The 21295-nt window shown below is 55.0% G+C and overlaps 1 protein-coding gene across 5 annotated transcripts in view; it reads left to right on the top strand.

Moving 5' to 3' along the window:
* DIP2A (disco interacting protein 2 homolog A) overlaps nt 1-21295 on the top strand; it is a 110154-nt gene that overhangs the window by 76399 nt on the left and 12460 nt on the right. For all 5 annotated transcript variants that reach the window (XM_061167381.1, XM_061167380.1, XM_061167382.1 and 2 more), the window contains 14 exons: nt 1589-1725; nt 2057-2137; nt 2568-2695; nt 5087-5201; nt 8706-8907; nt 9665-9774; nt 9911-9991; nt 12900-13023; nt 17521-17642; nt 17736-17847; nt 18914-19023; nt 19383-19513; nt 20061-20229; nt 20574-20744. In XM_061167381.1, coding sequence (XP_061023364.1) covers nt 1589-1725; nt 2057-2137; nt 2568-2695; nt 5087-5201; nt 8706-8907; nt 9665-9774; nt 9911-9991; nt 12900-13023; nt 17521-17642; nt 17736-17847; nt 18914-19023; nt 19383-19513; nt 20061-20229; nt 20574-20744 — 1793 coding nt within the window. The remainder of the gene's footprint in view (nt 1-1588; nt 1726-2056; nt 2138-2567; nt 2696-5086; nt 5202-8705; nt 8908-9664; nt 9775-9910; nt 9992-12899; nt 13024-17520; nt 17643-17735; nt 17848-18913; nt 19024-19382; nt 19514-20060; nt 20230-20573; nt 20745-21295) is intronic.

Here is a 21295-nt window from a genome sequence, read left to right as displayed (position 1 = left end):
GTGCTTACCCTGGGTGTGTGTGTGAATGTGCACATGTGCTACCCAGGTGTGTGTGTGCTCCCCCAAGGGGTGTGTGTGTGTGTGCATGCACATGTGCTGCCCCAAATGTGTATGTGGTCCCTTGAGGGGTGTGTGTGTGCATGCATGCACATGTGCCGCCCCAGGTGTGTGTGCACACACTCATGTGCTGCCACAAGTGTGTGTGTGTGTGCACATGTGCTGCCCTGGGTGTGTGTGTGTGTGTTCATGCTCTGCCCCCCGTGTGTGTGTGTGCGCACATGTGTGGGTGCGCATGTGTTTTTGCTGCTCTGGGTGTGTGTGTGGGTGCTTCCCTTGTGTGTGCATGTGTGTGCACATGTGCAGACGTGTACCCCCCAAGTGTGTGTACATGTGTCTGTGCTGCCCAGGGTATGTGTATTTGTGTGCGTGTGCCCCCCCCCGTGTGTGTGTGCATGCGTGTGGGCCCCTTCCCGTGTCAGTATGTGTGCTTTTTGCCCTGGGGGTGTGTGTGTGTATGTGTGTGTGCATGCTCCCCCAGGTGTGTGTATGTGTGCGTGTGCCCCCCCATGTGTGTGCACGTGTGTTCTTAACTGTCCAGGGTATGTGTGTGTGTGTATGTGCGCGTGCATGCTCCCCCAAGTGTGTGTATTGACAGGACAGGTACAGCTCTGAGTCAGGTGCACGGTCCTGCCCTGAGTCAGCCCCAGGGTTTTGTCCCCAGGACACGCAGGATTTGTGCCTTTTTTGTCTGGTTGTGACATGGGAGGTCTCTGTGGGAGGGAGGTTGGACTGTGTGCAAGTGTGTGTATCTAGGGGGCAGACCAGGCAGAGCAGCACCCTTGCTCCCTGCCCCTCTGAGGCCGTGACCTGATCTGTGAACCAGCAGAAGGGCCTGAGACAGGGTCCGCCCCCATCCCCAGGACCGTCTTCCTTGTGTGTCTTCCTCACTCGTCCTGGAGGTGAGAGTCAGTCAGGGAACGCTCAGGCAGAGGTGAAGGCCGGACTTTGCCTGGTACTGTGGGTGTTTGGTTCTTGCCTGAGCAACTGAGTTCCATTCACGGGATGCTGTGCATCCTGGTGTGCATGTCACTCTCATCAAGCCCTTTCTGGACATCTGCTCAGTGGCCAGGCTGGTAACCGGGGCTGCAGGGGCCAGACAGGCAAGGTCCCCAGAGCCGAGTGCTGGGCCGCAGATGGCCATGTTGGTGGGGCTGCTGCTTGGTGAAGACAGAAGGGGGTCACTGGGCTGTGGGAGGGGCCGCAGGAGGGACCTGCGCTGGGGTGGGGTCGTCAGGCCTGGAGTGTGAGCCGGCCTCAAAGACGGAGGTGTGCAGTAGCATCTCCCATCTCACAGGGCTCAGGAGGGCAGTGCAGGGTGGCCACGAAGCCCACGTCACTGGGAGCAGTTTCTGTCACCTGCACGAACCACATACAGAACACGCAGGCTTGTGGCCAGAGGGGTGTGGGTCTCCACGGCTGGAGCACGACTGTTGGTGTCCACGCTGTGGGTGCTGTTCACACAGGTCTCTGGATGGTCCACCTCAGTGTCTGTGTGTGCCTGATCTCCAGGGTTGTTTTCTCTCTTCAGCTAACGTGTGTGTTGTGAAGGTGGAGGGCACCCCTCATCTCTGCAAAACCGATGAAGTTGGAGAGATCTGTGTGGACTCCAGTGCGACGGCGACAGCGTACTATGGGCTGCTTGGGATCACCAAAAACGTCTTTGAGGTCCCTGCAGGTCCCACAGCAGTGGCGGGAGGGCGGGCAAGGCGTGAAGGAGTGTGGCCTTTCTCGGGGTGCCTACAGCCCTGAAGGACCCTGGGTGGCCCAGGGGAGCTGGCCTCGGGTCTGGAGCCATTGGATCCTCAGGAGAATACAGTGCCTTCACAGGGGTGGGAGGGGAAGCCTGGGTCCTGGAGGCCATGCTGGCAGGAGCCTCATGTCAGCTGGTAGGGCCTCTGGCCCCAGCGTGGGATGGGGTTGGGTGGGGAGCCCCGTCCCCTCCAGGGAGATGTGGTGATAGCCCTTCTAGGACTATTGTCCTCTGCATTCTGTGCAGACTGTCCCGGTCACCGCTGGGGGCGCACCTGTCTCGGACCGACCTTTCACCAGGACGGGGCTTCTGGGCTTCATCGGGCCTGTGAGTGTGTCCTGCTGCCAAACCCAGGCCACCAGCCAGGCTCAGAGCTGGGGAGGGGTCTGTTTGATGTCCGTGGTGCCCAGGCCCCATGACGGAGTTCCATCCGGCCCAGTCGTCAGTGCTGTCATGCTGGGGTTCCCTGTCCACAGCCCTGAGTCCTTTACAGACTTGACCCTCGCTGTGTGCCCACCTCTGACCTTCCCTGCCCTGATGCCTGCTCTGGACGCCCCCCCATCCCCACCCCAGCACACCAGGCTTTGGGCCCCTTCACCCTGGGTCACCCCACCTGTGTTTCCTGTCGCCGTGGGCTGGGGGCCTGCAGGGCCTGTCTGTGAGTTGCCTGGCCTGCGGGCTGTCGGGTCTCTGTCACAGGCCCTGAGCCACAGGGCTTGCCATGTGTCCTCTGCCCAACCAGCGTCCTTGCCTTCAGGATGACCTGGTCTTCGTCGTGGGCAAGCTGGACGGGCTGATGGTGGTGGGATTTCGCAGACACAACGCGGATGACGTGGTGGCCACTGCGCTGGCCGTGGAGCCCATGAAGTTTGTCTACAGAGGCAGGTGATGCGCGGGTCCCCTTGCCTCACCTTTAGGTTCCTTCTCCACTTAACCCTCGAGAGGTCCCCACAGTGGAAGGAGAGCCCAGTGCTGTGAATATGCAAAACCTATTAACTCCTGTATATCGGAGAACTTCACAAAGAATAGGATGTTTGCAGGAGGATGCCTGAGTCAGAGTCCTCACCATCCGCAGAGTTCACGATTCCTCGAGGGTGAGACCCAGACCAAGACCTGGGCACGGAGACTGGGCCAGCACCACCCAGGAGCTGTGTGCCTGAGGGCAGAACTTCAGGGACGCAGGCTGGAACGGAGGCCTTTCCCTGAGAGTTACCAGGCACCGTGCTTTCCTGAGGTCGAGTCAGTTTGCCTTTCCTGAATGTGGCAGGCAGGCACTTCGCAGGTTCTCATCCAGAGAGCAGATAAGGGGGCCCAGCCGGTCAGGGCCCCAGGCGGCTGGGATGGGGAGGAAGGGCCCTGTCTGGCCTGTCCAGCTCAGGGCTCTGTCCTGGAGGAGGGGCTCCATTCCTGGTTGGCCGACTCAGCCACCTGTTTCATTTTATTCTCATGGGAGTGCATCTATTACTCAAACAAGGGTGCCTGTGAGCCTGGCCAGAGCCTTCCTGTGAATATGTTGTTGTCGTTCAGTCACTCAGTCGTGTCCATCTCTTTGTGACCCCATGGGCTGCAACACGCCAGGCTTCCCTGTCCCTCACTATTTCCCAGAGTTTGCTCAAACTCATGTCCACTATACCTTAAAGAAATCATCAGGGACCTCTTGCCAGTGAGGGGTCAGCGTGGCTGCCGGCCCTTGCCCAGGTTGGGGTGATGACCCCGTGGATGACTGACCACCTAGGGGAAGCCAGCTGGGCAGGTGGCACTGGTGGGTGTGTGCATCCTGGAGCTGGGGCACAGGGCACACACAGAAACTGGAGGCACTGTTAGCACAGGCGTCCACGGAGGGGACGCTGGGCAGCCCGCACGTGCTCCCACTATGTCAGGGAGACCGCCTGGCGTGGCCAGTGATACCCGATGACACCTGGAGGGGACGCTGGGCAGCCCGCACGTGCTCCCGCTATGTCAGGGAGACCGCCTGGCATGGCCAGCGATACCCGATGACACCTGGAGGGGACGCTGGCCCAGTGGCTGACTGGGGTGTGGGTGGACGCATCTGTGGCTGGAGAGGCGACCTGTCTGCCTTCACCACAGTGGAGCTGAGCACTGGGCGGATACCTGCAGGAACTGTTGCAATGTGAGGCCAAGGCACCACACAGACCAGTTGTTCAAAAGGTGGAATAAATGTGGGGCAGAGGCGGCTGGGGAGGGAGCTGATAAGCTGGAAAGCCAGAAGAAGAAACTGCTCTGAAAGTGAAGAAACAGAAAGTCTAAAAAATTGAGAGAAAAGTGAAGCGAGCGGGGCTGGCATCCAGACAGTAACCTTAGGGAGGGGAGGGGGTGCATGTGTGAACCTGAGGCTGGAGGAGGTAGCCACGGGGCGGGTCTCTAGCCAGGATATACCAGATGCCCCAGAAGAGGGCCTGGAGTGAAAGGATGACATGCAGTGATGTTTAAGGTTTTCAGAGGAGCTTTTAGCCTAGGTTTTAATATATTCATCCCAAGATGTCACTTAATTGTGCAGTTGCAGTGAAAATGTTCTTGGGTATATAGGTTTTAGAAGTTTTGTAACAAAGACTATTTTTGTGAAAACGCTTTCAGGTAAGGTACTAAGAGAAATAAGACGGATGGAAGTGAGGAAATGTTAAAACTGGGTGAAGCTTGTATAAAAGAGAAGGAGTGTGTGTGTGTGTGTGTGTGTGTGTGTGTGTGTGTGTGTGTGCATGTGTGCACTTGCGTGCTCAATGGCCAGAAGAATGAGTGAGCAGGTAGGTCCATGGGCCCCGGGCTCACGTGGCAGACATGCCAGCTACTGGTCTTGTGAGGGAAAAGAATCTACTTGAGTCTAAAGGAAGAAAAGGCAACACACAGAAAAGGTGAACATGTTCAATTCTTCAGTAAGACATGAAATACAAGTCCACAGACGTCAGTCACAGATGTGAGCAGAGTCATGCATGGTGAGAGATTTCATCAGCTGGACTGAAAAATTATGTAATTAATAGATCTTCTGGACACACATTTTTACATGAAGAAATCATCTCATGGCTTAACATTACAATTAAGGAGAAATTTCTTTAATAGCGTGAGCCTCGTCTTTTCTCTGCACCCAGGTCCTGTCTGCTTTGTGAATGGAAACTCATTTTTCCACATTGGAGGAGGTTTGGTTCCTTTTACGTTCTGTGGACCACGTCTCCCTCCAGCCCCACTGCAGTTTCCATCTCGTGGGGTGGGGTGTCCGCACCCAATCATGCTGGGTGGTCATCGCTTCCCTTCCTCCCCCAGGATCGCCGTGTTCTCCGTGACAGTGCTCCATGATGACCGGATCGTGCTGGTGGCGGAGCAGCGGCCTGACGCCTCCGAGGAGGACAGCTTCCAGTGGATGAGCCGCGTGCTGCAGGTGGGCGTGGGCCCACAGCTCTGCCGGCCCTGGGGTGTGGAGCAGGCACTGGGCCCCGACGGTGCCATGTTTCCTGCAAATGTGTGCTGCAGCTGGAGGTGTGTCCCACCTCGCGATGCCCACACGCTGCCACTCCCTGCACATCCACATTCGTTTTCTTAAATACTAACCTAGAAGCAGCAACTCTTTTGCGGGGCTGGGAGTGAACTTTGCCTCAGTGAAGAGCACAGACTGTACGTGCGGTCAGGGAACGTAGTTTACTTAGCTCACTGAGTATAACTTACACATGGAAAGAGCGGATTTGCAGGGGTCCAGACTGTGAATTTTGACAGGTGTACACGCCCCGGTAACCACAGCTGAGAGCACTTGCGCCACTCGGGGAGCCACCCGCCGCTGTGTCTCGGCGGCTGAGCTCTGCCCCCCACCAAGGGCGTCCTACAACCAAGCCTCAGTGTGGGCTCCTGATCCGATTGTCTTCCTCAGTGGCGCATTCATGAGGTTCCTTGTGGTATGTGTGTCAGTGGCTCATCCCTTTTTATTGCTGAGTTGTGTTTCCTTTGCTTGTTTGTCCATATCTTGGTGACACTGGGTTGTTGGTTTGGGGCTTTTACAGATAAGGCAGCTGTGGACAATGGTGTCTGTCCAAATCTCTGGGTGAGTTCAGTCCTGGCAGCTCTCCAGAGAGCCCCCTGGTGTCCCAGTAGCTTTGGGCACTTGTGTGGCATGTGCTCGGCCTCAGCCCCCAGGGTAAGGACACGCCTACGAAGCAGAGCAAGTCCAGCATCAGGGAGACGAGAGAGCCCTGAGTGTCAGAGGACCAGTTTTTCTACTAATGCTGACAACATTTATACGTAGTGAAGATGTTTAATATTTCGTTGTGGAATATTACTAATATACCAGTCATACAAAGAAGAGTGTAACAGCCCCTGTGTGTCCACCGGCAGCCTCAATCAACACTGACCAGTCCAGGAACCATCTGTACCCCACCTGCACTCCCAGCTTCTCCCTCAGGAGGGCTTTGAAGCAAATCCCAGACTCAGAGATTTTACCTGTAAATTTTAGTATTTATTTCTTTAAAAAAGGAGTGCCAGTATCACATCTTAAAAATAAGCAATAATCCTTATCAGATGCATTTTTACAGATCTCTTCTCCCATTCGATAGGTTTGTCTTGTTTTGTTGGTGGTTTCCTTTCCTGTGCAGAAGGCTTCTAGTTTGACATGAATCCATCTGTTTATTTTTGCTCTTGTTGCCTTTGCTTTTGGTGTTAAATCCAAAAAACCATCACCAAGACTAACATCAAGTTTACTGTAGCCTATGTTTTATTCTAGTATTATCAGTTCAGGTCTTATATCCAAGTCCTCAGTCTACTTTGAGTTAGTTTTGTGTGTGGCGTCCAGTTTTTCCAATGCCATTTATTGAAGGCACTCTCTTCCCATTGTCTGTCCTCGTCTCCTTTGTCATGAAGAAGCAACCATGTGAGTGTGAGATTACTCCTGGGCTCCCTTCTGCTCCGTTGATCCGTATTTTTGTGCCAGGTCCACACTGCTTTGATTACTGCAGCTTTACGATGTTTGAAGTCAGGGAGCATGATACCTCTAGCTTTGTACCTCTTTCTTAAGACTGCTTTGGCAACCCAAGGTCTTGTGGTTCTCTGCAAGTGTTAGGAGTGTTTATTCTAGTTTCGTGAAGAACATGATGGGTATTTTTATAGCGATTGCATTAAATCTGCAGATGACTTTGGGGTAGTATGGACTTTTTAACAATAGTAATTCTTCCGATTCATAAACTCAGAATGTCTTTACATTTAGTTGTGTTTTTTTCAGTTTCTTTCATCAGTCCCTCACAGTTTTAAGTATACATGTGTCCCTCATCTCCGTGGTTAAATTTATTCCTGAGCATTTTAGTTCTTTCTGATGTATTTAAATACTTAATCACTATTCAGGTTTCCCAAATTACCTAATGTTCAATATGTTTGTTAAACTCAGGATCAAAGTAAGGTAAAAGCTTATTTTACCTTAAATAAAGGTAAAATATTGGTTGGTCCAGGTTTTTAAGTCTTCTTTAATGTGCAGACTCTTGTTTTATTTTTCTTGCAGTTTGTTTCTTCACAGGTTAGCCCGGTTCACCTCCCAGTCTGGGCTCTGACGGCTCTGCCTCGTGGTCCCGTCTCTGTCCTCCTCTTTCCCCTGTGTCATTGGGTAGATCTTGAGGCCTGGCCTGACTCAGGCTCAATTTGCTGGCCAGGGGCCTCATGGGAGGTGGATATTCTGTCCACTGGCTTGGTAGGGCTTCAAGGGAGGGGAGGCGTTTTAATTCAGTCATTCCTTGCCCATTGGTAATGCAACTGCTTTGAAAGTGTCTTCTACAAAGAGTGCTGTGTCCTCTGAAGTCACCAGGGGACCTGGAGTGAAGGTTGTGCAGGAAAGTGAGATCCAGGGTTGATTTCTGGATCCTGCACTGGCGGCATGGAGTAGCTCTGGTTTTTGTCTCCCTGTGAACTAGTGGTTGTAGTAACTATATTTATATGTCAGTGGGAGCCTCTCTGGATTGGCTCCTGAGTCCTCTCCACACACCTCTGGGTTCTGAGGGGTCACATGGAGAGCAGGAAGCTGGATGCCAGGGGGTGAGGGGGCATCTCATGTCCCAGACCTGGCACAACTGGGACCCTCGAGGCCCTGCTGCCTCCAAGAAGTGGACTTGGGGCCACAGTCTGGGCAGTGGACAGAGTAGGAACTGGACAGAGCAGATCCTCTGCCTGTAAGATCACCCACACCATGCGTGAGTTTATGCTGCTGGTTCCAACTCAGTTTGAAGGCCTCAGAGTTTTTCTTGACTCTCTGACTTTTCTCCATGATGAAAGGTTGCAATGGTGATGACTCCAGCAGAAGTAATCATGTCCTGGCGACACGCTGCACACACTCCAGTCTCCATGCAACCTCTCTAGTGTGAGGTTTTGAGCACAACTTAGGATGTTTTTTCAATTCTTTTTGCCAGTAGGGTGTATCCCTCTAGGACGGAATCAGTCAGATTGCTGTGTTTAAAGTCACTTTAAGAAGATTCTGTCTGAGGGGTGTGCCAACCTGAACCACTTCAGTTGAGTTCATTTGTTCTATTTTACTGTCAGTTGTTAGGGATTGGTTTTTAAGTTTTAAGTTTTTTGGACATAAAATATTTACATGGTTCCAACTCTGAAAGCAAAGTGTATTCAGAGGAGCCTGGCTTCTGTCCTCTGTCCACGCTTCTCCCACAGGAAGTCAGTGTCTGCTTTGATGGCTTTTTCTAATGTGAGCAGTTACAGATTTATGTTGGAGTGTGCACATGCACACATGTGTATAAATGCTAGGAAATGCACACTTGTCTCACAATGTTTCTCTTAGCAAAACGCCCCAGAGGTCATGGTCTGCTTGACCTTTGGGTTTGGGTGTTCTGACCCTCCTGTAGCTCCCAGCCTGGAGCTGGTCACATGTGCTCAAGCGCAGGCCCCTGTCTCATGCTCCCTCCAGGCCATCGACAGCATCCACCAGGTGGGCGTGTACTGTCTGGCCCTGGTTCCTGCCAACACCTTGCCCAAGGCTCCTCTCGGTGGGATTCACGTTTCTGAAACCAAGCAGCGCTTCCTGGAGGGGATGCTGCACCCATGTAACGTGTTGATGTGCCCTCACACATGTGTTACCAACCTTCCCAAGCCTCGGCAGAAGCAGCCAGGTTAGTGCACATCACAGCACATCTACTGTTTCTGTAGACAGTGGCAGCCACGCTTGTGTTTAAGGGCGCAGGCCTGTTGAACCCTCTGTCCCTGGGGTTGGAGCTGAGAGCCAGAGTGAACAGCACAGCAGGTCAGTCCCCACCTCCTGCTCCCTGGAAGGAGCACATCCCCACCCCCCAGTGTGGGGGGCCCACGTGACACTGGATGCGGCCTGGCGTCTGGGCTGTGGAGGCTGCACGGTGGCCCCAGGGGCAGAAATGATGCCCAAGAGCAGACCTGGAGCTTGGGATCTGAAGAGCCGTGGGGCGGCCACCACAGCCAGCCCTGGGGGCCAAGGGCACTGTGCGTGCCGCTGCCCAGCACTGCGACCTGCTGCAGCGGCCAGGCAGTGCCTGGGAGCTTCCCTTCCCTGGTGGGACTCTCACGTGTGTTCCGTTCCTTTGGCAATGTAAGTCTTAAGTAAATGCTAATGACTCTTGTTGATTATTAAATATATAAAATACCTTTAAGTGAAGCACATTTAATCAGTAAAGCAATGAAATGTACTACGAGTTTAGCTGTGGCTAAGGCCGGGATATCCGCCTCGTGCTGAATGTGTTAATCGGGTTCGCTTCTGAGAGCGAGGTTCTCTCTGTCACTCAGTACCACCCTCCTACCTGGTTCCTGACCCTGTATTATAGTGAAGAGGGAGTTGCCTGCCCGTTCAGGTTACCTGTCAGAGTCATCGCTTCTCACTCAGGTCCCCTCGTGTTCCAGAGGTTGGACCTGCCTCCATGATTGTTGGGAACCTGGTCGCTGGGAAGAGAATTGCTCAGGCCTCAGGGAGGGAGCTGTCTCACCTGGAGGACAGTGACCAGGCAAGGAAGGTAACGAGGTGGCGTGGGGGGAGGTGGTGCCCAGGAAGCCACCAGGCCTGACCCTTCCCCCACCCAGGGGTGGGGTGGGCGCTGAAGAGGTGCCTGGGACGGCACCAGGCCTGACCCCTCCCTGCCCCTCCCGCAGTTCCTGTTCCTGCCCGACGTGCTGCAGTGGCGGGCCCACACCACCCCCGAACACCCGCTGTTCCTGCTGCTCAATGCCAAGGTGAGGCGGGCACTGCTGCGGTGGGCCGTGCTGCCCGTGTGGGCGAGGGCCCATGTCACACTCCAGCCATGTGCTCAGGTCTCACCGGAGGACAGCGCTCCTTGACCTCCAGGCTCCCGGCTGGCGTCACGTTTGTTAGTCGCTCAGTCATGTCCGACTCTTTTTGACCCCATGGACTGTAGCCAGCCAGGCTCCTCTGTCCATCGCATTCTCCCGCAAGAATACTAGAGTGGGTTGCCATTTCCTTCTCCAGGGGATCTTCCTGACTCAGGGATTGAACCCAGGTCTCCTGCATTGCGGGCAGACTCTTTACCATCTGAGCCACCAGGGACATCCAGGTGGTGTCATTCTCTTCGTGAAAACCTCAGCTTCCACAAGCCACAGTCACATTTCTGTGGATTTGTATTTAACAGGGAAATTCTCATTACCTTATATTTCGATTATGAAGAGTATGCTTGTAAATGGGGCTTCGCTGGTGACTCAGATGGTAAAGAATCTGCCTGCAATGCAGGAGACCCGGTTTCTATCCCTGGGTCGGGAAGATCCCCTGGAGGAGGAAATGGCTACCCACTTCAGTATTCTTGCCTGGAGAATTCCATGAACAGAGGAGCCTGGCGGACTTCAGCCCATGGGGTTGCAAAGAGTTGGACACAACTGAGTGACTGACACTTTCACTTTTCACTTTCACGCATGTAAATTCTCCTAAGTAAACTAAAAAAAAATGTTTATTTTGTAAAAAGTACTTTAGACCTTCTTCCTTTGTTTGTAGCTATAACACAACAAATAGGGCTTACAGCCCTAATCCTAGTAACTTTCAGTGGGTGTTAGATGGTACCAGGAGCTTCTCAGGTATAAAGGAGAAACTGTAAGTTATGGGCCAGTAGACAAACTGTGAAAACAGAGAGTAACCACGACCACTTTGCATGACTCACTGTTAGATGTGTCCTGACCCAGGAGGACGCGTGTGCTCTGACATCTTAGCAGCTCCAGGCTGGTTCTCAGAACTGCTTACTATTGGCCACTGTTTTATCATTCAAAAAATATTGATCAATATCTGCTACATATACAGTGTTAAATAAGATTTTTTTAAAAAGGCCCCGGTTCCCCAGACGCTGAAGCAAGTCTTCCTGCTAGAAAACCAGTGCTCAGGAGAGGTGCTGTCTTGCTGCTCACATGTATCTGCAGACCTGGACAGTATTCTGGAGACGTTTGTTTATGATTGATTGAATTTCGAAGCCAATAAGTAGCACTGACCAAGATAAAGTCAGCTTGTGGGAGAACCTTAAGATGGGTGCAGCTGGGACTCTAAGGCTTTCGAGGCTGGGTTTACCCTCGGTGTGTGCTGGGGGCCTGGACGTGAGCCTGAGGGTGTGATGGTTTAGTTCAGTTGCTAAGTCGTGTCCAACTCTTGCGACCCCATGAATTGGGAACCTACCAGGCTTTTCTGTCCATGGGATTCTCCAGGCAAGAATACTGGAGTGGGTTGCCATTTCCTTCTCCAGGGGATCTTCCCAACCCAGGAATCGAACCCAGGTCTCTTGCATTGCAGGCAGATTCTTTACCGTGATGGGGTCCACAATTCTGGGTGATTCCTATGGGTTGTAAGAGGCTGAGGATGGGAGCAGGGGGCCAGGGCCGTGGTCCAGGCATAAGCTAGCCATTCAGAGAAGAGGACAGGGGCTGTGGATGAGTGTGAGGTGTGGTTGAAGGCAGGCTTGTGGGACATGAGGGCGGCCTGGGTGCAGACCAAGTGTCTGTGCAGATGGGGCGTTTCCCAGGGAGGAGGGACCACCAGTGGGAGTGTGCAGAGACGCCACCAGGCCTAGGGTCGGCCACCAGTGCTCACGATTGTCTTTACAGCTAAGAGCTTGGGAGGGCCCTGCATATCCTTTCCAAAACCTTGTAAATTTTTGCATTTCTTCTGGTTTGTCAGCCTCCTCAGGTTTGAATTGTCCTTAGGACCTGAGGATGTGCTGGCCTTTGACCTGGGAGGAAGCCTGTGCCTCTGCAGGTGGTGTCCCTGGCATGAGGTGGCCCCTGGCCTTGGGGACTGGCAGAGCTCTGGGCCATTGGGCTCCAGCATGTGCCTGGTGTGGCGCTCTGAACCTCAGCTTGGGTGTGAGGAGTGAGTCTGACCCACCGTGCGAAGCCCCCAGGCCTGTGTGCTGGGGCCCCAGCCGAGGAGTGGTGAGAGTTTAGATGCTCCACTGGGCCGTCCTGGAGGGTAGTGGTGGTTAGTTAGGCTGAGTGGCACTGTGATTCTCCTAAGGACCGAGAGCATGGGGTCGGCAGGGGGAGGGAGGGCTAGATTGGAGCTGGTCCCGGCCCAGCTGTCCTCTGCAGAGACTGGGTGTGGGGCAGCCCTACCAGCCACCCGTCTGCTCAGGCTCCCTGAAAGACCCGCCTGTGGTGACCCAGGGCTTGGAGCTGGTGGGTGGGGCGACTGAGCGTGCATCAGGGTTCAGTTCAGGGATGTTTGTTTACTGCTTACTATTTACTTATGTGTGTTGATATCCAGGAAAAGGGCTGCTTCTAGAGAGGGAAAGGATAGAATTGGGGGTGTACGTGGAACGGTGATGATTTATTTTATAAAAGAGATATTGAAACAATGTGGCAGAACACTAGGTAATGAAAAAGTGGATGGCTGCTCGTCACATTATTCTTTACAGTATTTTTATATGTAAAATATTTTATCATAACAGCCGAAAGGGCTTCTTCACTTGCCAAGTCTGCCTGTGGTGGACGAGCAGTCTCTGGGAGGCACAGAGGCCAGGGAGGCAGCAGGCAGAGCTCGGGTGGCACCCCTCCTGGCCCCTGGCCACAGGGTCTCAGATGCAGGCTGCGCGTGGAGTGTCCATGTTCCCTACCCACTACGCCCGGCTCAGCGTGCCCACGATTGCTTTCCTAGGGCACAGTCACCAGCACTGCAACCTGCGTCCAGCTCCACAAAAAGGCCGAGCGAGTGGCCGCTGCTCTGACGGAGAAGGCGAGGCTCAGCGCCGGGGCCCATGTGGCCCTGGTCTACCCTCCAGGTAAGACCCGTGGGCCCTGCCCCCCTGAGCCCCCACCCTCGCCCGCCCTCTGTCCATGTCTGTACCCTGTGAGCACCCGCGGTGAGCTGTGAGTCCAGCCCTGCCCGTCGAGGTGCAGCCTGCCTTCCTCTTGCTCTTCTCAGCAAGCTGTTCTTTCCCTCCCTCCCCCCACCCTGTTTTATTACCAAAAACAAAGCGACCAGGTCAGATGACGGATTTTGGCCTTTCCTGGCCCAACACTGGCTCCATTCTCCTAAAGTAGCCTCTGTCCTGACCTCCACGGTCATCAGTCCTCCCATTTCCTTATAGCTTGACCTCCCACAATGAACATCATTGTCATCACAGTCCAGTCCAGTTCTCTTCAGCTCTGATATATTTTTAGTCTCCTGTGACCTGCAGGCTGTCCTCTTTCCGTCTCTCCCTGGGTCCTGAGCATTCCTGCTGTCCGGAGTGGCTTGTGTGTGCCGGGTGGCTGCTCCTGGGCTCCCACGAGGAACCCCGCATCAGACTCACTCCCCTCGCAAGACCCTGAGCACCCTCGGGTGCTTCCTCCTTTTGTAGAATTAGCACATTAGCACCTATCCATGAGCTTGTCCCACGTTCATTAACTCCTTAGGGGTCACTAAATGGTGGTGTGTTAACTCTGACCAGCCATAAAACTAAACAGACACTTCCCCTGATTAGGATCTGGTCACCCAGTGGTAGAATTCGCTGTGAAAGGTGGGATGCTGCGTCTCTGCTGCTGTCAGTGAAATGAGCTCTGTGCCCTTTCGCACTCCCGTGGGAGCTGCTCCTGGGCTCTTGGGTGTGACCTCCCGTCCTGAACTTGCCTCTTTCGTTTGCTGGAACCAGGTGCTTGGCCAGCTCTCCATGGAGCCTGTTGTTGGCAGCACCAGTCTGGGCACTGGGAGCTCATCCTTCCTGGGCTGGCCGCTGTCCCATTAACCCTTTCTGTGATCAGAGTTCCAATTTGAAAATGAGAGTCATTGCTTCTCTTAGAGGCAGTGCCTCCTGAGTTCATGCTGTCCCACTCGTTCAGACTCAGGATTATAGGTTTTCACGGAACCTCGTCTCTATGATATCTCTGTCTCCGTTTGTACCGAGGGTCCTGACTTCAGGCTGGGAGTCTGTAGAACTCACATGTGCCCAGACCACTCACATGCTTCATCCTGTGTCACATGCAGGACCCCCAAATAATGGCAGTCATACATGACCGCCCCCCCCCCCCACCGCATGTGAGTTTTCACACAGGCTTCCTCCACCCACTTTCCCTGTAGCTGTGCTGTCTCACGGGGTGGTGGGGTGGAGGGGACACTGCGAAGCTGGCCTCTCCTCACCCGCAGTCCGCCAGGCCTGTGTTCGGGGCCCTCCAGCCATGCACACATCCGTCCTTCCGTTCCGACAGTACTGTTGCGTTGTCTCTGACGAGTTTCTCAGGGAGGTCCGTGGGGACACTGTCCCCTGAGCTCTGGCCTGTTGCTGCCAGTCTGCACACTTTGTGGTGAGCGTCATCCCTGCTGGGGCCTCAAACGTGCCCATTTTCTCCCAGCCTCATATGTCGGGTTGGACTATGATCTGTTTTTCTTCTTCTGTGACTCACTTGCACTTTTGCTCTCAGTGGTAGAACGACATTTTCCCTTCTAAAAGTCCACCATGTGGTTGTGACATTGTTACAGGTCAGTGTTCCCGCATGGAAGGCAGCTGTGCTCACCACCCTCTCTCTAGGCAGGGCCACTCAATATGTAAAGTGCCTGTGAATACCAAGCTGCAAGCCTGCCTTCTAATCTCGGGGGAGTTTTCTCGAATCACAGTCTTCTCTCTGCCCTTGCTTGGATTTTCTTGGCGTTCATTCTCCTTGCTGCTCCCATCGCCCGTGTTAGCTCTTCTCTGCCATTTTCCACCTTCTCTGTGTCCCTTGTCTTGTTTGCTCTTGGGCTCCTTCCAGTTCCATCTCCATTTCTGAATTGTTTTTTAAAATAACTTCTAGTTCTTTCCTCATTTGTTTATTTCTCATTTTGGTCATTCTCTTATATCTTGTATCATTTTCTTAATGTATTGCATCTTAGCACATGTTGAAAGGGCTGCAGTTCTTATCTGCTGTCTTTGCACAGATGATGATCGACCTCTGGTTCTTTTTCTTGTACCTTGTGTGGGACTTGGCCACCATCAGGGAGCCTCCCTTCTCCTTTCTCCTTCTCTGTCCTGCCATGGGCCGTCCCAGGCTGGGCTGGATTGCTGGTCCCAAGTCCTCAGCTGCTCTCTGATCAGACCCACAGGGGTGGGGACGAGACAACCTCCTCCGGGACCTCCTTGATCAGGATGGCCATGCCCCTCGGGGCTCCAGACCCTCCCCCACTTCCTCCAGCCCCACCTGCCCAGTGCAGCCCGACACCCCATCCTTGCGGCAACTCTATTCCGCCTGCTGGGTGCTGCTCTGACTCTCCTGCCCCTCTGCCCTGTCCTCTCCTGTCTCGTCTTGGGGTTTCAGTCCTGGCAGTTTTTCTCCTGTGTCTGGCGCCCAGGTGAGGGGCACTCGGAAGACCCTGCACTTTCAGTGGCAACCTGTCCTTCCCTGGGCCAGGAATCCCAGGTTTCTGCAAGTGCTTCTGCAGGGTTACAGGGGATGACCACCGCCCACCCTCCCCTCCCCTCCCCACTTCCTGTGTTTGTCGTCTTTTCACCTGGAAGCTTGTTGGTTCCAGCTCAGGAGTTTTACAAGGAAATGCCCAGGTCTGGGTCCTCTCTCACTTTCTTACCCACTTAATCCTCATCTCAGGAAAATGTTCTTTCTTGTTACTGCCTTTTCTTCATCTTTTTCCTGCTTCTGGAATACCAGAGTCCTGTTTTGGGGGCTGTTCTCTGAGACCCAGGTCTCCTGCATGATGGCTTCCTTCGTGTGTCCTCGGTGCCACTCCTGGGAACCCAGCGCTGCAGTGCTGTCTCCCTTCAGCATGTCTGCTGGGACGTGACTTGTGCTGGGCACTTTCTGTGCTGGTAAAATCCCGGGGCTGCTGTGGAGTTCTCCCCGCACAGAGCCTGGCGGGTTTCTTGACACGGATGCCAGGTGACGTGGATGCTCCAGGACTCCCACTGGCGTCGCAGTCACTCCTACTGGTTCCAGTTCGAGGAGTGTGAGGTCATTTTTGTCCAGAACTGATCGCAGTTCCCATTCTTTCCTTATCCTTGGACGCAGTGCAGGGCACGCACCACTGACCGAGAGGAGGCACGGGGGACACACGGGCAGGCTGGGGAGGGGTGGGTGGACATGCTGAAGTGACAGGAGGAAAGGAGGAAAGACGGATGGGGGCCTGATGCTGCTCTCTGCTTTGGGGCATTTTTGATACTATTCGTAAAAAGTGATAGTGCATGGTGAAGGTCTGAAGGTACATTTTAAAAACTTCGTAGCTGGAGGAGAGTGTGATTGACAGCTGGAGGGCAGACCACACCCTGCTCGAGGCGGGAGGGGGCAGATGTTTGCAGGTGCACATAGGACCTGGTGTGCATCTCCTGTGAGGGGTATGTGACCCTGCAGGAGCTGCAGGAAGTGGGGTGCAGGCAGGGGATAGCGGGAGCTGTATGAGCTCGAGGGTTCGAGCTGCTGGCGGTGCTTTCTGTGTGGCGCGTTGGGCAGGCTGGCCGTGCTGGTGTGAGGATGCTCGCACATGTTAGCCTGCCTGTCAGCTCATCTGTCCCCTGAGCTGCCCACAGGCACAGTGAGGATGGCTGGTCCCTGGTGGGGGAGCCTGGGCCGTAACAATGGCCACACTGAGTGCCCCTGGCCCTGATGGAGCATCGGGGACTTGTAGTGTGGTGAAACCCACGAGCTGGGTCAAACACAGCATATTTATTTTGACTCAGGAATCAAAACAGCCTGAGCCTGATGTCTTGTAGCCTAGTGATGCCAGGCAAGGCCTTGTATCAGTTGAGGGCAGTGTTTTCAGAGTGTGGGTGCAGGTGGTCTTAAGTCTGAATGAGGTCAAAATGGGAAAGCTAGATTTTAAGTGTGGTTCGGTTCCCCCTGGTTTTAATTATGGAGAATTTTAAATACATAGACGAGTTGAAGGAGCTGTGAGAGCAGGGCAGGGACATCCTGGCCCCTCCCTGGGAGTGTGGGTCTCCCCAGGGAAGGACTGGCCCCCACGTTAGGGTGGAGATGCAAGGAGGAGGTGTGGCGTTTCTGGGGTGGGCAGCTCACCTTCAGAGTGTCCTGCCAGCCTCACCCACCTACAGACTGCCCCAGAGGGCAGAACATGCTGCTCCACGAAGCCTGGGCCTCCCGTCCGCCATAGGCTCCTCTGGGCTATGGCTGCACCCCACCCACCTCCTTGTCTCCCTGGGTCTGGTCCAGGGGTGACCTGTCCCTCCCTACAGAGCTGTTTGGGGTAAACGCTTTGGTACAAGGAGGGTGGTTTTGTTCACACACAGTAGGTAGACCCACAGCCTGGACATTTGGGGCTGCCTTTGACCCGCTGACACCCTCTGATCGTGTCTCCCCAGGGGTGGACCTCATTGCTGCCTTCTACGGCTGCCTGTACTGTGGCTGCGTGCCCGTCACCGTGCGGCCCCCACACCCCCAGAACCTCGCCACCACACTTCCTACCGTCAAGATGATTGTGGAGGTAGGTGGGCACCGCGGCCTGACTGTGGTGGGCCTGAGCGCGGCGTGCTCCCAGGCGCTGTCTCAGGTGTGCCCTCAACCCTGCGTCCTGCAGGTCAGCAAGTCTGCGTGTGTGCTCACCACACAGGCCATCATGCGGCTGCTCAGGTCCAAAGAAGCAGCGGCCACTGTGGACGCCAGGACCTGGCCGACCATTCTGGACACAGGTGTGTGTGTGCTGCCCCTAGGATCAGCCGTCTCCTTCCTGTGTTGCAGGGATTGCGCTGTCACCACCCAAACACAGAAGCTGGGTGAGGGAGCTTGAGTAGGTGGTGAGAGGAGCCTGGCCAGTGGGGTACTGGCAGCCCATCCAGCACCTCGAGCCTAAAGCAGGTGCCCAGAGCGGAGGGTGGCCAGTGGGGAGCAGAGACCCTTCCGAGGCCATGAGCCTGTAGACAGACGCCTCCTGCTGCACTCAGCGCCCTGCTGCACGCAGCAGCGGGCAGTTGTGGGGAACAGACAGCTCCCACAGTGCATACCCCTGCCGGGCTGCCAGGGCCTGCTGGGTCAGCCTGAGGGCTGAGAGGGTCCCAGCCCCTCCCTGTCAGGACACCCCAGACCAGCCGCTCTCTGCAGGTTCTGTGGGGAATTTAGGGTACACGGCCACACAGGTGCCTGCTGGCGAACAGACAGGGTCCCTCCTTCCCCGTCGCACCTGTGGGTGTGGTTGCCTGTCCTTACCCACCAGGGCACCGCCCACGAGAGGAGGTTTAGGACCATGTGTCCATGACCACCTGCTTGATACCACTGCAGGCACTAGGAGCTGGCCCAGGCAGCTGGTGGCAGGGGGTCTGGGGTGGGCTCAGGGCAAACGGGCTCGAAGGAGTCCTGTTGCCTCACTCGCTCCCTGCCCCGCCTCACCTGTGCCCACCTGTGCACGGTCAGCCCTGTGCCCCTGTGGTCCTGAGGGAGTGGGATAAAGTTGGGTGAGGGAGCTTGACCCAACTTCTCTGCTCACTGCGCAGAAATGGTAGTGAGCCTGGCTCATCACAGGCTCCGGGACCCAGCCGAGTCTCTGCTCCTCCGGGGTCCTGGGAGGGCTCTCACGGGCTGCCTTCTCCCGTCAGTGTCCACCACACCCACTGTCAGCCGCCACACGCTCAGTGTGGTTAGCGAGGGTCTTCTCCAGGTGGCCTTCCCCATGTGCACATGCAGCCTGACCTCTGCTCTGAGCTCCCTGCTCCCCTTTGCCTGCGAGCACTGAAGTGCAGACCTGTGTCTCCTGGTCCCCAGATGACATACCCAAGAAGAAGGTGGCCAGCATCTTCAGGCCCCCGTCCCCGGATGTGCTCGCGTACTTGGACTTCAGCGTGTCAACGACAGGGATCCTGGCAGGTGTGAAGGTGGGTCCTCTGGCTGGAGCCCCCGTCAGCTTCGTCCCTGACACAGAGGGTGCTGATGCGGGTCTGTGCAGGCCCTTCTTCCTCCCAGAGCTGGAAGCAGCAGTTTTGCTCCTTAAAGCTTGTGTTAAATATCAATAAACCCCCAAATCAGGTTAGCCTGAAGAGTAATGCATGTCTTGATGTTTTATGGTGATATCTAAACTTTCTGATTCATGACTCTGGCCTCAACAACCAAGTGGCTTGGATGAGTCTGTCACCAAAAGCTCTGTTAAAATTCTTTATTGCCCTGAAGTCTCACCTAGGTTTTTAGTGTGCATTCCTGGGGATCTTTTGGTGTATGTGGGCTTTTACTCCTTCAGATGTCGCATGCGGCCACCAGCGCCCTGTGCCGCTCCATCAAGCTGCAGTGTGAGCTGTACCCGTCCAGGCAGATCGCCATCTGCCTCGACCCCTACTGTGGCCTCGGCTTCGCCCTGTGGTGTCTCTGCAGGTGGGTGGAAGGTGGGTGTGCGGGTGGGTGGAGGGTGGGTGTCAGGTGAGTGGAGGGTGAGTGTACAGGGGGGTGGACCGTGGGTGTGCAGGTACAGCTCCACCCACTCCTCCTTACTACCTGCTAGCTGAATTGCTTCTCTAAAGTCCCACCCCCCCATCTCTGAGATACATTGTTAAGGGTCCAGGAAGCAGAGGATACATGTGTGAGTGGTTGGTGTGTGTGAGTGTGCCCCTGGCTGGAGTGTGGGTCTGAAATTGAGTTAAAGGGTAAAAGTGCATTTTTATTAAATGCACACTCTGTTACTACCAATTCCATCCAGGACAGGGAAGTAGGGACCCATCTTCATGAGAAGAACCCAGCCCTGCCTGCAGCGGGTCCCTCACAGTGACCCCGGGTCCTTGAATGTGGGGGGGGGGGGGACCTGCGTCCCACCTTTTCCACCAAAACCCCAACTTGACCAGAGCAGAAGGGGCGGACTCTGCCTGGAAGGGCAGATCCGTGAGGGGCGGGGTGTGGTGCTGACCCGCCCCTGTCGCTGTCCCAGTGTCTACTCGGGACACCAGTCGGTGCTGGTGCCCCCGCCGGAGCTGGAGACCAACGTGTCGCTGTGGCTGTGGGCCGTCAGCCAGTACAAGGCGCGCGTCACCTTCTGCTCCTACTCCGTGATGGAGATGTGTGCCCGGGGCCTGGGCGCGCAGACGGCAGCGCTCAGAGTGAGTGCGGGCGGGACTGCAGAGCCCCCAGGGACAGTTCCGGAGGGAAGAGGGGGCTGGAAACAGAAAACACTCCCAGGGGGCCCTGCCCCTCGCTGAGAACTCCACCCCCACGCATACCTGCGGAGCTCCCGCAGCGGCCCCTCCCTTCTTCTGGGGTCCGACCCTGGCTCTGAGCGTAGCGAGGGCTCTGTGAGGCCTCATGGTCCCCAGGGCCTGGGGCTGGAGTGTCGCGGCGGAGGACGGGTGTGGGGGCGCGGAGGCGCAGACCCCAGGGGCTGGGGCTCCGTGCGGTTCGGCCCTTGAGTGCAGACGCAGGCGTGGCACGCGCGCTCCTCCCGCAGATGAAGGGCGTGAACCTGTCATGTGTGCGCACCTGCATGGTGGTGGCTGAGGAGCGGCCCAGAATCGCGCTCACACAGTCCTTCTCCAAGCTGTTCAGAGACCTGGGCCTGCCCGCGCGCGCCGTGAGCACCACGTTCGGCTGCAGGGTCAACGTAGCCATCTGCCTCCAGGTAAGGCGGCGGGGCCTCCTCTGGGCGCCTGTGCGCACGCTGTGCTGCCCTATCCTCTGGTCCCTTCTGCCCTCCAGCCTTTTGCATTTTCTAAATATGGCTTTGAGAACTGAGCATTTTCGTTTAAAAGAGGTTCTGTTCTTGATGAACAAAGACTTATTTGGAAAAAGCGCAAGTTGTTTTCAAAAAGTGACAATTACCGAGAGGAATTTATAAGCTGGATACAGTATGTAACTAATATTCTAAAGCAAGATTAAATTTATTGTTTTGTAAGACACCTGGCAATTTTAAATGGAAACATTAATGATAATTTATATTGCCCTAAATTCATTCTTGAAACACTGAGGTATTTTACTTTTTAAAAGGAAACAAAATTTCAGAACAACTCACTATAGCAGTGGTGTTCTGCTTCTTCAGGGGACTGGGGCTCTTTTCCAGGCTAGTATCTCAATCCTTGTTCTTTCTAAAATGCATTGCATGCACCTGCTCCCACATTCAGGGTTGTTGGGAGGAAAGGCCTCAGGAGAACCACAGTCCCTTGTCCCCCAGCC

The sequence above is a fragment of the Dama dama genome, chromosome 19 (genome assembly GCF_033118175.1).
Source record: "Dama dama isolate Ldn47 chromosome 19, ASM3311817v1, whole genome shotgun sequence".
NCBI classification, from domain to species: Eukaryota; Metazoa; Chordata; class Mammalia; order Artiodactyla; family Cervidae; genus Dama; species Dama dama.
Note: the sequence above shows the minus strand (reverse complement) of the source record. Positions and strands in the feature narration are given on the sequence as shown.